This window comes from Gouania willdenowi, chromosome 16 (genome assembly GCF_900634775.1).
Source record: "Gouania willdenowi chromosome 16, fGouWil2.1, whole genome shotgun sequence".
In the NCBI taxonomy this organism is placed as follows: Eukaryota; Metazoa; Chordata; class Actinopteri; order Blenniiformes; family Gobiesocidae; genus Gouania; species Gouania willdenowi.
In genome coordinates this window covers 25,418,965-25,431,560 of record NC_041059.1, presented here as the reverse complement: position 1 = coordinate 25,431,560, position 12,596 = coordinate 25,418,965, and the positions used below count along the sequence as shown (strand labels likewise).

Below are 12,596 nucleotides of genomic sequence, written 5' to 3'. Positions count from 1 at the left end.
AAGCTGTTTCATATGTGTTGTAAAATAGATTGTTAAATAAATGTTATCATATTGTGATAATGTATCAATACTTCTTTGCACTAAAAACAATGGCATACATCTATAGCTTGATTTATTTATCGATCATTATTTTACGGGGCAGGTAAAATTAGTTTGACAACCCTGACTTAGAATGAGTCGAACACGTCCCATTAATTAGTTTTAGTGTATTATTTGTCTGACTCTGTCACTGCAGGGCTTCACTGTCACTCTAACACAGGGCCTGCCAAAGATCCTCTATTTATGCACAATATAACACTCATTCTCATTAATACTGTATATTTGACATGGTAGAAAACAGAATAATTGGCATAAAATGTAAATCAGTTGTTAAACTCTCGGCCCTAAACCAGCTCAATGTGGAAATACGGAAATTGGTCCGTTACCGTCCCCTACAGAGTGAAGACATTTAATATGGGGCAAAAAATTTAAATTAAAATATTTGGAATTTCTCACGAACTTCAATCTTGGCCTCTCGATAAAAAAAGTTAATGCTTTATTTTTTATTGTGTTATTTTGTATCGAGATTCTCTCGATTTTCTGTTAATAGGAAATTGGCCAAATCTTGAAAATCGGCAGCTAAAAATTTAACTGGTTTCATCTTTTCATCTCCACTTGACATCAAACTTGACTTCAGCTGTAACACTGGACTGACGTCCATGGCTTAGGGCTAATCTTTGTAAATATTTCCTTAGTAAACTACGAGAGAATAAGAAGACAGCAGAGCTGATCAAAACGGCCAACCTCCTGTTTAACTCCTTTGAGCCCTATTACATGTGGGACTACATCGCCCGATGGTTTGAGGAATGCTGCAGGTTTGTCTTCAAATGTTTTTAGCTGCACAATGTTGTATAAAGAACAACAAACTGTCTTACTAGATGCTGTTAGTCTGAAACCAATGATCTATTGCAGGAGGACACTGAACACTCATGGCCCACAGCATGCTGGGAACCTTGACCTGCCTGAGCTGTCATTGGTTGAGTTTTGTCAGTTGGTTGATTTCCTGCTGGATATTGTTTCCTTGGTGAGTCTAACCCTCTTTTTTTTGTTCGTTCTTTTGTTCGTTTGTTCTCTGTTTCACTCTCTGTTTTACTCTCTTTCACTTTCTCTTTTCTTTCTTTCTTTCTTTCTTTCGCTCTCTCTTTCACTCTCTTTCACTTTTTCTTTCTCTTTCTCTCTTTTCTTTCTTTTTCTTTCTCTTTCTCTCTTTTCTTTCTTTTTCTTTCTCTTTCTCTCTTTCTTTCACTCTTCCATTCTATCCCACAATTAGTAAGAAATAATGTTCAAAACAAGGAGCAAACAGAAAAAGATTCTTGTTGCTCTTTATTTCCTCTAGTTCTCTCATCTTTAAAACTACTGTAGATATATTGTGTCACACTTTGCTAGAATTCTTTTCACCTTTTTCAAAGCATTTCTTTGTGATTTTTCTCTTTTAAACGAGAGTTTCTCTAATCACCAACAATGCTTTGTCCTACCTCAGGCTGTCAACCTGAATGTCTCTCTCCCACACACCTCCTCCCTCTAAACCAGTGGTTCCCAACCATTTTTGGATCGTGACCCCATTTTAATATCACAAATTTCTGGCGACCCCAAAGACTTTTTTTTTTTTTCTAGAAATAGTTTTTGATCATGTTTGTTTTACTGTGTTACAGAGTAGCCAGGATTAGTGATTTAAATTATTATTACATTATTATATATTTATTTATTATTTTTATATCTATTATTTTTTATTTTATAATTATACATTATACAGTATATATGTATATATTATTAGATTTTTGATTGATTTGAGTAAGTGGAAATATAGATACAGTTGTTTGAGATAGTCACTTTATTTTTTTATTTATTAATTACTAGACATTTCAGACAACCCCAATTAAATTCCAGGCAACCTCACCTGGGGTCATGATCCCAAGGTTGAATAACACTGCTCTAAACGCTGTCTTTATTCTGGGAATACCTGACACAGATGTTAATCTCTGTGATCAGATGAATTTCTGGGATAAATGTTCCACTATAGGCTGTATCTGTCCTTATCTGTACTTGCTGTATGTGTGCTGTCCCCACATACGATAGGTTTTGATATTCAACTGATTTCCAATAATAATTGGAAATGTTTTTTATTGCACTGTTTACTTGCAGAAGTGCGTGTTTGCGTGTAGAGATGAGAAAGTGTGAAGGATTGTACGTGGAGTGTAAAGTGTGTGGCCTGTGCTCTGCTTGCTTCTGTCTGTTCAAACTATCTGCTCTTTTTCCTTGAAGCCTACTAGAAGCATGAGGGTAATCTGCCAGGTAAAGTACTGCTCTTTCCTGCTTTTTCACCTCACCCTGCTTCACTGAGTCGACAGTAACATTCCTGCAACGTCCTGCCAACATCCCACAGACCATCTCATGTCATGCTGCTTTGAGTGATCATTTCCGTCTCACATCTAAATGTCAAAAAAGCAAAAAAAAAAAAACAACTTATCTTTACATGTGATTAAAAAAAGCTCACCCTGGCTGTTTGGTGTACAGTACATCTTGTGATAATGAGATTTTTACCCAATGTGAATGAGCATCCTTTTCTCTAGCATGCAGCTATATGTTAATGCCATTTTAAGTTACTCTATTTATTTTATTTATTTTTGAATGTTTTTTCATCAATACAATATGAAACCATATAGTAAAAGATAAAAATATTAAACACTGTTACACTATTGTAATAATCACATATGTGCACTACAAGACATACGATTGGGATACAAAAAATGTTGACTGCTTTCTTATTAAACCTAATATTTTTATTCATCTCGACACATAGGAATCTGCTGAAACTCCCAGCATGCATTGCAGACATTTACACATTCACTTCTACAGCAGTTAAAAACCTCCAGTGAAGTGGTTTATTTGACATTGAAAAGGGACAATCTGAAATCATTTTATTATCTATACAAGTGACTTAAAATAGACCATAAACATAATTTTTTGCGTTCATGTTTGATTAACAATTCATAATCAAACTGCTCTAGTAGATATTTTAGTTTAAGATAAAGCCAGTTCAGTTTCAGTGTAACTTTACAAACTAATTGCACCTGATGTTACTCACTTGTGTTTCTGTTACTTGTTCAGGAGACGTACATAGAAATCCAGACGGAGCATCTACCGCAGCTGCTTTTGCGGATGGTGGCGGCCCTGACGGGTCACCTGCAGACCCTTGGCCTCGGGGAACTCACCCACTGCCTTCGTCTTTGCTCAAAGATTCTCAGCAAAGTGCAGCCCCCACTAGTGTCCCCGTTGGCTCTAGCTGCGGGCCCCCAGGCTCAGGGCATCTCCAGCACTCCTGGAAACACAATGAACTCTGCAAAGGACAAAAGGAAAGACTCAGAGGAGAGAGAGGTGAGCAGAAAATATACATGTGGGTTCAATATTTTACTATGGAACAGTAAATCAGACCCAATTTTATGTTGCGTTCCCTTCTTCACGCAATCATGATACCTGGTCCTTCCAGGAAAAAGGCACATAGTAATTTTTCAGTTAATTAAAGTATTTAAAATCGGGTAAGTCAGCTTTACATGAGTAAGTGAGATTACAGAAGATCTATTGCTACACCCAGGGGCGAATTCACTAAAGATTTGGGGCATTAAAACGTGTGCAAACATCACTCCACATGCTAATAAGAGGTACAGACCCCAGGGAATCAGGAATGGGCATCTTCTGCGTGTCAATGCACCCACAATCCATCCATCCGCGTCTCCCTCTGAGTAAGTAAAGTAGGCGGAACTCACAAAGGGAGCAAAAAAAATGGGAGGATGACATGCAAATAAATTAATGCAGTGGGCGCAATGGAATTTTATCAAACCAGGAACTGCTGCTGTGACTGTTTTATGCGCCAAAAATAGTACGACCCTCATTCAGGTGCAAACTCGCACACAGATCATCGCTGCACTGAAAAAACACTGCGGAGATGGAAGAAGTTTGGACAACACAACACATTTTTTTTTTTTTTAAATCCGACCCAGGTCACTTTCATATGTGGTCCTAAATCTGATACGTATTTGATTTTTTGCAATGCAACTACAGTTTGGACGGCCAAGGCGCTTTCTGTCCGACTCCTACGTCTGTTTTAAAGATGTGGCAGCCATCACACTACAAACGGCGAAAGAGATGAACCTGGCTCCCTTCTTTTTCAGTCTCATTAAAGTTATGAGGTGCAGACTTTTGTTGGAAAGGAAATTTCTCAGCGTGACACACAGTCCTACACTGGACTCCTCCACATTTACTTCCATAAACACCATACGCGCCTGCGGGGTCATGTGTCACTTTAGGACCTCTTCTGCATATGCAGGTCACTTCACTGTTCATACTGATTGAAGACGCATTTAATGTTATATGAACATTCACACAAAAATAAATCATATTTTTTTAAAGAAATTCAAATTGTGCATTAAGATCTGCAATTTGAATGTAATGGATGCTTATAGTTTATTCACATTTTGATAAGAGGATGCAGCATGGAGGCACTTTAGAAAGAAAGTGCCTCCATGCAAAGAAAAACAATAATGTGATTCTGCTCTGAATGTCAAAATGAATTTCTGTGATTGCAACCATGTCGGAAATGAACTGAATAAATAAAAAAAAAAATTAAAAAAATGTCTTCCTCTTACTTTAATAACTCCATACTGTAATTTAGGGGCCCCTTTGCGCTGAAGTTTTTAAACAAAAAGCTATTGGTCTAGGCTCTGATAGTGGGCATGTAGTTGCCTCCTGCCACTCTCTTGCCTTTTCCTACAGTTGGATGGGTGGCCTTGCTTTCCCACACTCCCTAAACACAAGGTGTTTGAACACTTCTTCACAACAAATGCTTAATTCAGTGGCGCTGATGCTCCAGGTCTCATTCCAATAATCTGGTATTGTCGCATGTGATGCATGATTTAAACTTCGTCAGTCAGTCCCCTACCCCGAGATAGATAACGGGCAGAATTGATGAATAGAGAACACCGATGGGTTATAGAGAGGACAAGTAGAAAGAGAGAAAGCAGCTGAGCCCTGTCTGCCTTTTTTCTTTGAATAAGAAGAGGAATAAACTAGCACTCGATGTCTCTAGAGTGTTCAATAAGCATCAGTGTGGAAAGCATCATACATATATCCACCAAATCACACGTTGCCCCTCCTTCATCCTGAGGGATCAGGACCATCTGAGTCCACACCCATCATGTGCAGGTTTTTTTTTTTTATTTAGGCGTATCCCAAAAGGACAACGGCCACAAAGAATTTAAGGAGCACAAGTCTTTTTCTGCCTGTTGTAGAACCCTATGTTACGCCTGTACATTTTACTGCAGCTTTACACATCTGGCCCGTTGCTGTTCTGCATAGGGCTAATTGATAACTGGAAAATAAAGCTAAAATAAGTTTACTTCATTCAGAGCATAATAGCAAAGCTCTCATTTTGAAGGTGTCTTTTTACATATGAATGTACGTCAGTAGCCTACATGAACCGTCCTACTTGCACGTTACAAATGTAAACAGCACTGGTGTGCCTTGGGCTGTGGGATAAAACTCCTACTGGGCTTAACCTTAGACACGTTGATCCCAAATACCTGTTTTAGGTATAACCACTCACTCCTTCCTTCTGTCCACAGCCACCACCATTATACCTAAGCGTCACACTTGTCACCAGACTGGCTTGATTACATAACACAATAAGCACAATATACACAACTACAACTTTATATCTCACTCTCACTTTAAAATAATCAACTCTTCCCCGCCCTTTCCATTTCCCACCTCAAGGCTCTCCTCCCTGTTCCCTTCCCCCTCCCTCTCCCCCCACCCCCTCACCTAGGTGTAACACTGCCTTCTCTTTTTACATCCTCCCTTTAATAAAGTATTTCTTACTCTTCCTTAGGGAGGGCTGGTGATGGTCACAAGATAAAAAATAAATAAATAAAACAAATGTAAACAGAATAAAGGCTTTACTCTGTTTACACTCGGCCACAAATGTTTTACTCCTGCTTAAAAAGTCAAAGATGAATTCAGAATGAAATTTTGCAATTCTCTTTTAACAAAACATGGACTGCAAAGTATTTTTTTTTTTGGCGCGCAATAATATGTTCTTGATAACAATATAATATATATACTAAATAAATATAATATAATAATATATACAATAAATGTGTCATCAGTGCAGGTTATTAAGGACATGATTTATAAAGTGACTTGAATTATACAGTAGCAGCAGTTATAAGGTGTCAAGTTTGTGGAGTTTGTAAAAGTGACCAGGGTTTGAAGCAGCGAGTTACATAGTTACATAAAAATGAGTGAAATTGGGCTTGAAGCCAAAGGAAATGGTTTAATCTGTAAACTAAGGCTGCACACTGTTCATTATTTCAGATGTGGCCCCGTAGAAAGAAGAAGAAAAACATATATAATACTTTTCAGTCTGTGTTGACATTTCTGATGGGAGACATCAATCAAGTACATCAACCTAATGTGTATAGATTTATTGCAAATGGCGTCTTAAGTTATACTTGGTATAAAAAGAATGGGATTTTGTTTTTACTCATTTGTGAAAAGCTACCAAAATCTTTTATTTTTTGCAAAAGTTTCAGAATTTAAACTAAATTGAAACACTTTTTTTCAGTCCCTTTCCTCATCTTTGAAGGTACCTGGCAGTGGAGAAGTGTTAGAGGATGGGGACAATCTCTCCTGCAATCGCTCTCCTGAAAGTAGCTTCACAGATTTTGTCCAGTACCAGGATGACGGCAGTGGGGAAACTGCACAAACTCCTCATCTTCACCCAGCAATCAAAACTGGCCGTCGCTCATCAGGTCCTTCCCAGACCAAACCACTGGACAAACCAGTCATGCAGTGCTGCCTGGAGCACTTTCAGCAGTTTCTCTCCCGCCTCATCACCTTGCACATTGTCCAGGGGCAGGTGGACAAAAGCCAGACTCAAATAGGTGAAGCTATGAGCTCTGGACTCATGCTTCCAGAATGCTCTCAGCACAGAGATCACACAGAGTCGTGTTCTGAATCTGTGCTGATCCATAGAGACTGTGTTGCTGCGTTCACTGCTGCTTGCCAGCTCTTCTTAGAGTGCTCCAGTTTTCCGGTGTACATTGCAGAGGGCAACCTCAAATCCTCCCCTTCCTTGGAAGAGCACCTTGGTAAGAGTTGTGTAGTAAATGTGTGCAATAAGGACATATTTTTAGTGTTTATAGACAACACATGATCCCTTCCAAACTAAAGTGCATCAACTGTTTCCTCCAGATGGTGAGCTGCCCATGTGGCTGCAGACACTGATGGATGCCTGTTGCTTAGCCAGTGAATTCAGTCTGCAAGGCGTGGCTATTTCTTTGCTAATGGATTTAGTGGGACTGACCCAGTCAGTGGCGATGGTATCAGCAGAGAGTGCAGCGTCAGGCAGCAGCACAGAGTCTGTTCAGCCAATGAGCCCCAGCCAGGGTCGAGTGGCAGTCGTCATCAGGCCTCCCCTTACTCAGGGAATCCTCACACACATCGCTGACAAGACGGATTTCTTCAGGGTAAAGATTTTTTAATTAGTGTAGATGTTATTTTACAGTGTTTTTATCCAGCTAAACAATTCTCACCTTTAATCCAGAGTGTTGCTCTGATCTTGTGGGATCAACTGACTGAAGGAACACCTCAGCACCATCAACGAAGTGTGGAGCTCTTCTTTCAACTCCACAACCTTGTTCCCTCTTCCAGTATCTGTGAGGATGTCATTAGTCAGCAACTGATGCACAGAGATAAGGTCAGTGTAATAAAGTCAAAATCACACATCTACACATCCCTCATTAACTGCATCTTTTTTTCTTTTTTCTTTTTCAGAGGATTCGACTAGAGGCACATGTAAAGTTTTCAGTACTGTGGCACTTAACACGAGATTTAAACATCACCAAATCTTCACCTTTCAGTCGCACATTTGACAGGTAGTTTCATTTCTGATGAGCTGGTGAAAAGGAGGAGTATTATTGGAAGCTTAATCAGTCAGTCATTTGGTTATCCTGCACTTCCTTTTCTTCAGATCTCTTTTTATCATGCTGGACAGCCTGAGTTTCTGGGATCCTTGCACCAGTGCGGTCGGTCGGGCGTGGTTAAACCAGGTTCTGCAGAGACATGACATCGCGCGGGTCCTTGAACCCCTCCTCCTCATTTTGCTTCATCCAAAGACGCACAGGGTTTCTATTCAGAAGGTACAGGCACAGCGACACTGGGCCCAGGTCTCATCTGAACCACCTGAATCAGATCCATCAGAGCTTGCCTACACCAGAGACTCTGGCTTCTCTGACAGTGAGTTATTCATATGAGATAACTGCTTTGTTTTGGTGCTAGTGGTGATTCCTTGAATAGGGCCCTATAAAATTCATTTTATTTTTTTCCAAGTGCTGTTTTATTTTATTTCCAAATTCTGTGTTTTCCACATTAATTGATTTTAATGTTATTTTTTTTTTTTTTCACATGAATGTTGTTTTTAGAAAATATTAGTTTTCAACTCCTGTGAGAAAACAAAATAAAACAGAAATGAAAATATAATTTAAAATAATGTGTAAGCTACAATTAAAAGGTAGGTATAAATTGAACTGACATTGATTATTCTGACTGCTCCTTTTTAATCATTTATAATGATATAAAGATGTGAGAGAGTAGCATTAATGCCAGCTTTCCCTCAGGGATCAATGGCTTACTGAATCTGAGTTTTAATCAACTTAATTTAAATTAACCTAATTTAAATGACATCATTCCAGACCATAATGATTAAACAAAAACAAATGGACGCAAAATTGCATTAGTTAATTCACCACTAGGGGCCAGAATATTTTACAGTATTAGAAACTATTAGAAGCTAACCTTCGATGTTTAAGACTACAATCGTTGGCATCGATGGTCTCGTCCACAATAATAGTCAACTTTTCCCATGGATCTTCTGTAGCACTGATAAGATGTGTTGCTCAAACACTCTTAGTCAACAGTAGATTCTGTTGTCATTGGTCGATTTTGTCCGGGATTCTGGGATTATAGGGCCCGACTTGAAGAGCTACATTTGCATCGGTTTGTCACTTTGTGTGAATCTCTATTTCTGCTTCTTTGTCCGTCTTTTTATTAGACTTCAGTCAAATCCACGATGAAAGACTTGTACAGGATGATCTCCGAGGCCTGACCATCGGTGACATGGAGCCTTTCTGTCTCACCGTCAATCCATTGAGTGACAGCCTGTCCATACTGAGTCTGAGCAGTGAAAACCTGCATCTAGTGGGTGAATACCATACTGCTGACCAGCAGAGGGAGCCCCCGAGCTCAGAGTCTAGTGGATCCCATTCGTCCACAGTTGAAAATGGCAGCTTTGAAGAACAAGACGGTGTGGGCAGCATGCTAAATGGGTCAGACACACAGCCTGGTTCCTCAGATGACATGTCTGGAGACTCCATTGAGGAAGCTGTGTCTTGTGTGGTGAAAGAACTCATTGAGAGAGTTTTGAAAGTAATGGAAGACGGTTCTCCTGAACTTCCAACTCTGACTGAATGTGATTGGCCCCAATCAGATAGTGACAGTTCTTCTTCAGATACCTCAACTGGTACTCGCCTGGATTCTGGGCTTCCTCTTGGCTTTAACCACCAGACTCTTCCTGAGATGCTGGCTGAAGGCACGTTGGAGTTCCTGTCCGTCACACCTGCTGATACACCAGTGAAAGAACGAAACATAGAGGGCATCACCCGCCATAGTTCCTCACCTTCTATTGTGACATTATTACCAGATACCTCTGACCCAGGAACCCCAGAACACCACCTGCAAGTGGACGATCCTCAGGCCCGCAAACGTAGCCATAGCAGCACACAGCTCAGTCTGAAAGGAAAGATCATGGAAAGGCTGGCTGACAAATCACCTGGAGCAAAGCCTAAAATGAAGAAAACTAAAAGAAAAGAGGAGGAGAGGCAGAGAAAGGCAGCAGTTCAAGCCGAGAAACTGCGTCCACCCAGTATTTTCTTTGGTGACAGTCTGGATCTGGAGAACTGGTACAGCTGTGGGGAAGGAGAGGTTTCTGAGATCGAGAGTGATGCTGGTTCTCCTTGTGCGGCCTCTGGGGGAACATTTGGAAGCTTCAGTGTCACAGGGCGCAGATCCTCCTCAGCTCCTCCACGATTTAACATCCACCCGCTGTACCAACATGTCCTGCTGTACCTGCAGATGTATGACTCCTCCCGGGCCCTCCATGCCCTCTCAGCCATTGCAGCCATGTTAAGAGCTGCTCCTTCTGGCTTTGTAAGCTCCATTTCTACCACCAGCATAAACAACACCTACACTCCACAGCTGTCTTTGCTCCAGAACCTCCTCGCCCGTCACAGGGTGTCCGTCATGGGTAAAGACTTTTACTGCCCCATCTCACAGGACTTACACTCTCATTCATTTCGCAGCGCCATGTACCTTGAGATCATCATCTCACTCTGCCTGTACTTCCTTAGAAGTTACTACTCCGCCCATGTGGCTGCAGGGGCTCAGGACCTGGCAGGGAACCGGGCAATGCAGCTAACCAGCGTGGAAGTCTTGACTCTTCTTTTCAGTGAGCTCTCCAAAGTAACTGGTGGCTCAGCTAAGGGCTTTGCTAGTTTCATCAGCGATGTCCTCTCCAAGTGCAAAGTTCAGAAAGTGGTTCTCCATTGTCTGCTCTCCTCAATATTCAGTGCACAGAAGTGGCACGAGCAGCGTGTGGCAGGTGTCAACGTAGCCTCAGTGGAGGAGGGTCTTTCAGAGGACAGCGTCATCAATCTGTCAGAGGACCAAATCGACAGCTGCAGTGCCGTCCAGTCCCAGTTGCTCAGACTGCTACAAAGTTTAGTCGTACTTGAGCACAGGGTCCTGTTACCTGCAGAGGAAGGAGGGGAAGGTGTACCTGTGGCAGGAGGAGCAGGAAGTGGAGGCACATGCAGCGGCGCAGGCACAGGGTTTGAAGTCTTGGGTGCCGAAGTGGAGCACGTCAATCCTCAGCAGCCAATGAAGTCCCTACAATACCTTCACGGGCAGCCAATCACAGCACAGGGCATGTTCCTGTGTGCAGTCATAAGAGCTCTGCATCAGCATCACACGTGTAAGATGCATCCACAGTGGATAGGACTCATCACAGCCACCCTGCCTTACATGGGGAGAGTGCTGAGGAGGGTCGTCGCCTCGGTCACCCTGCAGCTGTGCAGAAACCTGGATAATCTTCTTCATCAGTATCGCTATGAGACTGGAATCAGTGAAACAAGGTAAAAATGTCTCATTAACACAGTGATGACTACCACTGCCCTTAATATGAGATGTATTGGTCTTTTTTAGTTTGTCATTCATTCTGCAGATGCTGCAAATATTCCATACGTTGTAAATACAATGACTTTGATTAAAGGGGACATATCATGCTAAATCCGCTTTTTTAGCCCTTAAATGCATTTTGTTGTATATTTAGATTGTTTAGAAGTACAGAAAAGTTCAAATTAGTCTGTTCAGGTGCTCCGTTGATATCTTTATATTCTGTTTTGGTCATATTTTTCAATCTTTTTCCATTCTCTATTACGTTTTTTGAACAATGACGTCACAGTATTTGCAGCGGAACTGCCAAATTAGGACATCGACCCCAGGCCCAACACTTCGAGCAATCCGCCATTTTTATTTCTCGCTGCGATTTTGTAGTCCAAGTTACGAGAGGAGAAATCAAAATGTTCGGTTGTTCGATGTAGTAACCCACACGCTTCATTACACCATCTCCCAGCATTTGAACCTTTTCAAAGTGCCTGGTTGAGTTTTATTTTTTATGGAAATGTACCCACATCTGTGGGTAAAGTCATTTTTGTGTGCGCGAAGCACTTCAAGGATGACTGCTTCTGCAACCTCCACCAGTATAAAGAAGAATTTGCCGAAAGACTTTGTCTGATTGAGGGTTCAATTCCTTCTATCTTTGGAGACGACAAACAGAGCACTTCAGTAAGCTGTAAATAACGCTAAAAAGTGTGATGATAAGACGTCCCTGTCATTGTTTTGTTAGCATTAGCAGTTGCACCGTCTTCAGACTTCATATGTTAGCGCTGTGTGCTTGTTTTAGATCCTTTATGATATGGCCTACGTGATTTAATTTAAGTCTAAAGTTTTCATTAGTCATTTCATTTTGCCGTTTTTGTCTCCGAAAAGACTGTATTAAAATGCATTTCGTGACGTTAGCTTGGCGCTAGCGTTAGCTCGGTGCTTGTGTTAACTCACTTGTTAGGGTTCTGCAGGTTCATCATCTTCATTTTCATCTCGCTCCGCCGGGTCCGACTCTGGCTCGAACATGTAAGGCTGGATGGACAAGTCTTCCGTTGTTGACATTTTGTAAATAACGTGAATAAAAAGTTTATGCGCCGCTACATAACCGTATCTCTTCTATCAAACTACAAAAATGGCCTAACAGGGTGGAGTTGAACCGAGTGTCACCTCTGCAACCTGGAGAGGGGGCGGGGTATGAAGTGTCTCATTTGCATTTAAAGAGACCGCACCAAAATGAGTTGCTCTCAGAAGCACATCAGAAAAGGGGTAGAAAAGGGGCCTGT

The 12,596-nt window shown here is 41.2% G+C and overlaps 1 protein-coding gene across 4 annotated transcripts in view; it reads left to right on the top strand.

The window, feature by feature from the left end:
- Positions 1 to 12,596, top strand: part of dop1a (DOP1 leucine zipper like protein A) — a 40,629-nt gene that overhangs the window by 15,689 nt on the left and 12,344 nt on the right. For 3 of the 4 annotated variants that reach the window (XM_028470314.1, XM_028470316.1, XM_028470313.1), the window contains 10 exons: positions 735 to 854; positions 952 to 1,063; positions 2,302 to 2,331; positions 3,148 to 3,414; positions 6,659 to 7,184; positions 7,288 to 7,562; positions 7,640 to 7,792; positions 7,870 to 7,970; positions 8,066 to 8,331; positions 9,146 to 11,282. In XM_028470314.1, coding sequence (XP_028326115.1) covers positions 735 to 854; positions 952 to 1,063; positions 2,302 to 2,331; positions 3,148 to 3,414; positions 6,659 to 7,184; positions 7,288 to 7,562; positions 7,640 to 7,792; positions 7,870 to 7,970; positions 8,066 to 8,331; positions 9,146 to 11,282 — 3,987 coding nt within the window. The remainder of the gene's footprint in view (positions 1 to 734; positions 855 to 951; positions 1,064 to 2,301; positions 2,332 to 3,147; positions 3,415 to 6,658; positions 7,185 to 7,287; positions 7,563 to 7,639; positions 7,793 to 7,869; positions 7,971 to 8,065; positions 8,332 to 9,145; positions 11,283 to 12,596) is intronic. The other variant, XM_028470317.1, reaches the window with a different exon arrangement.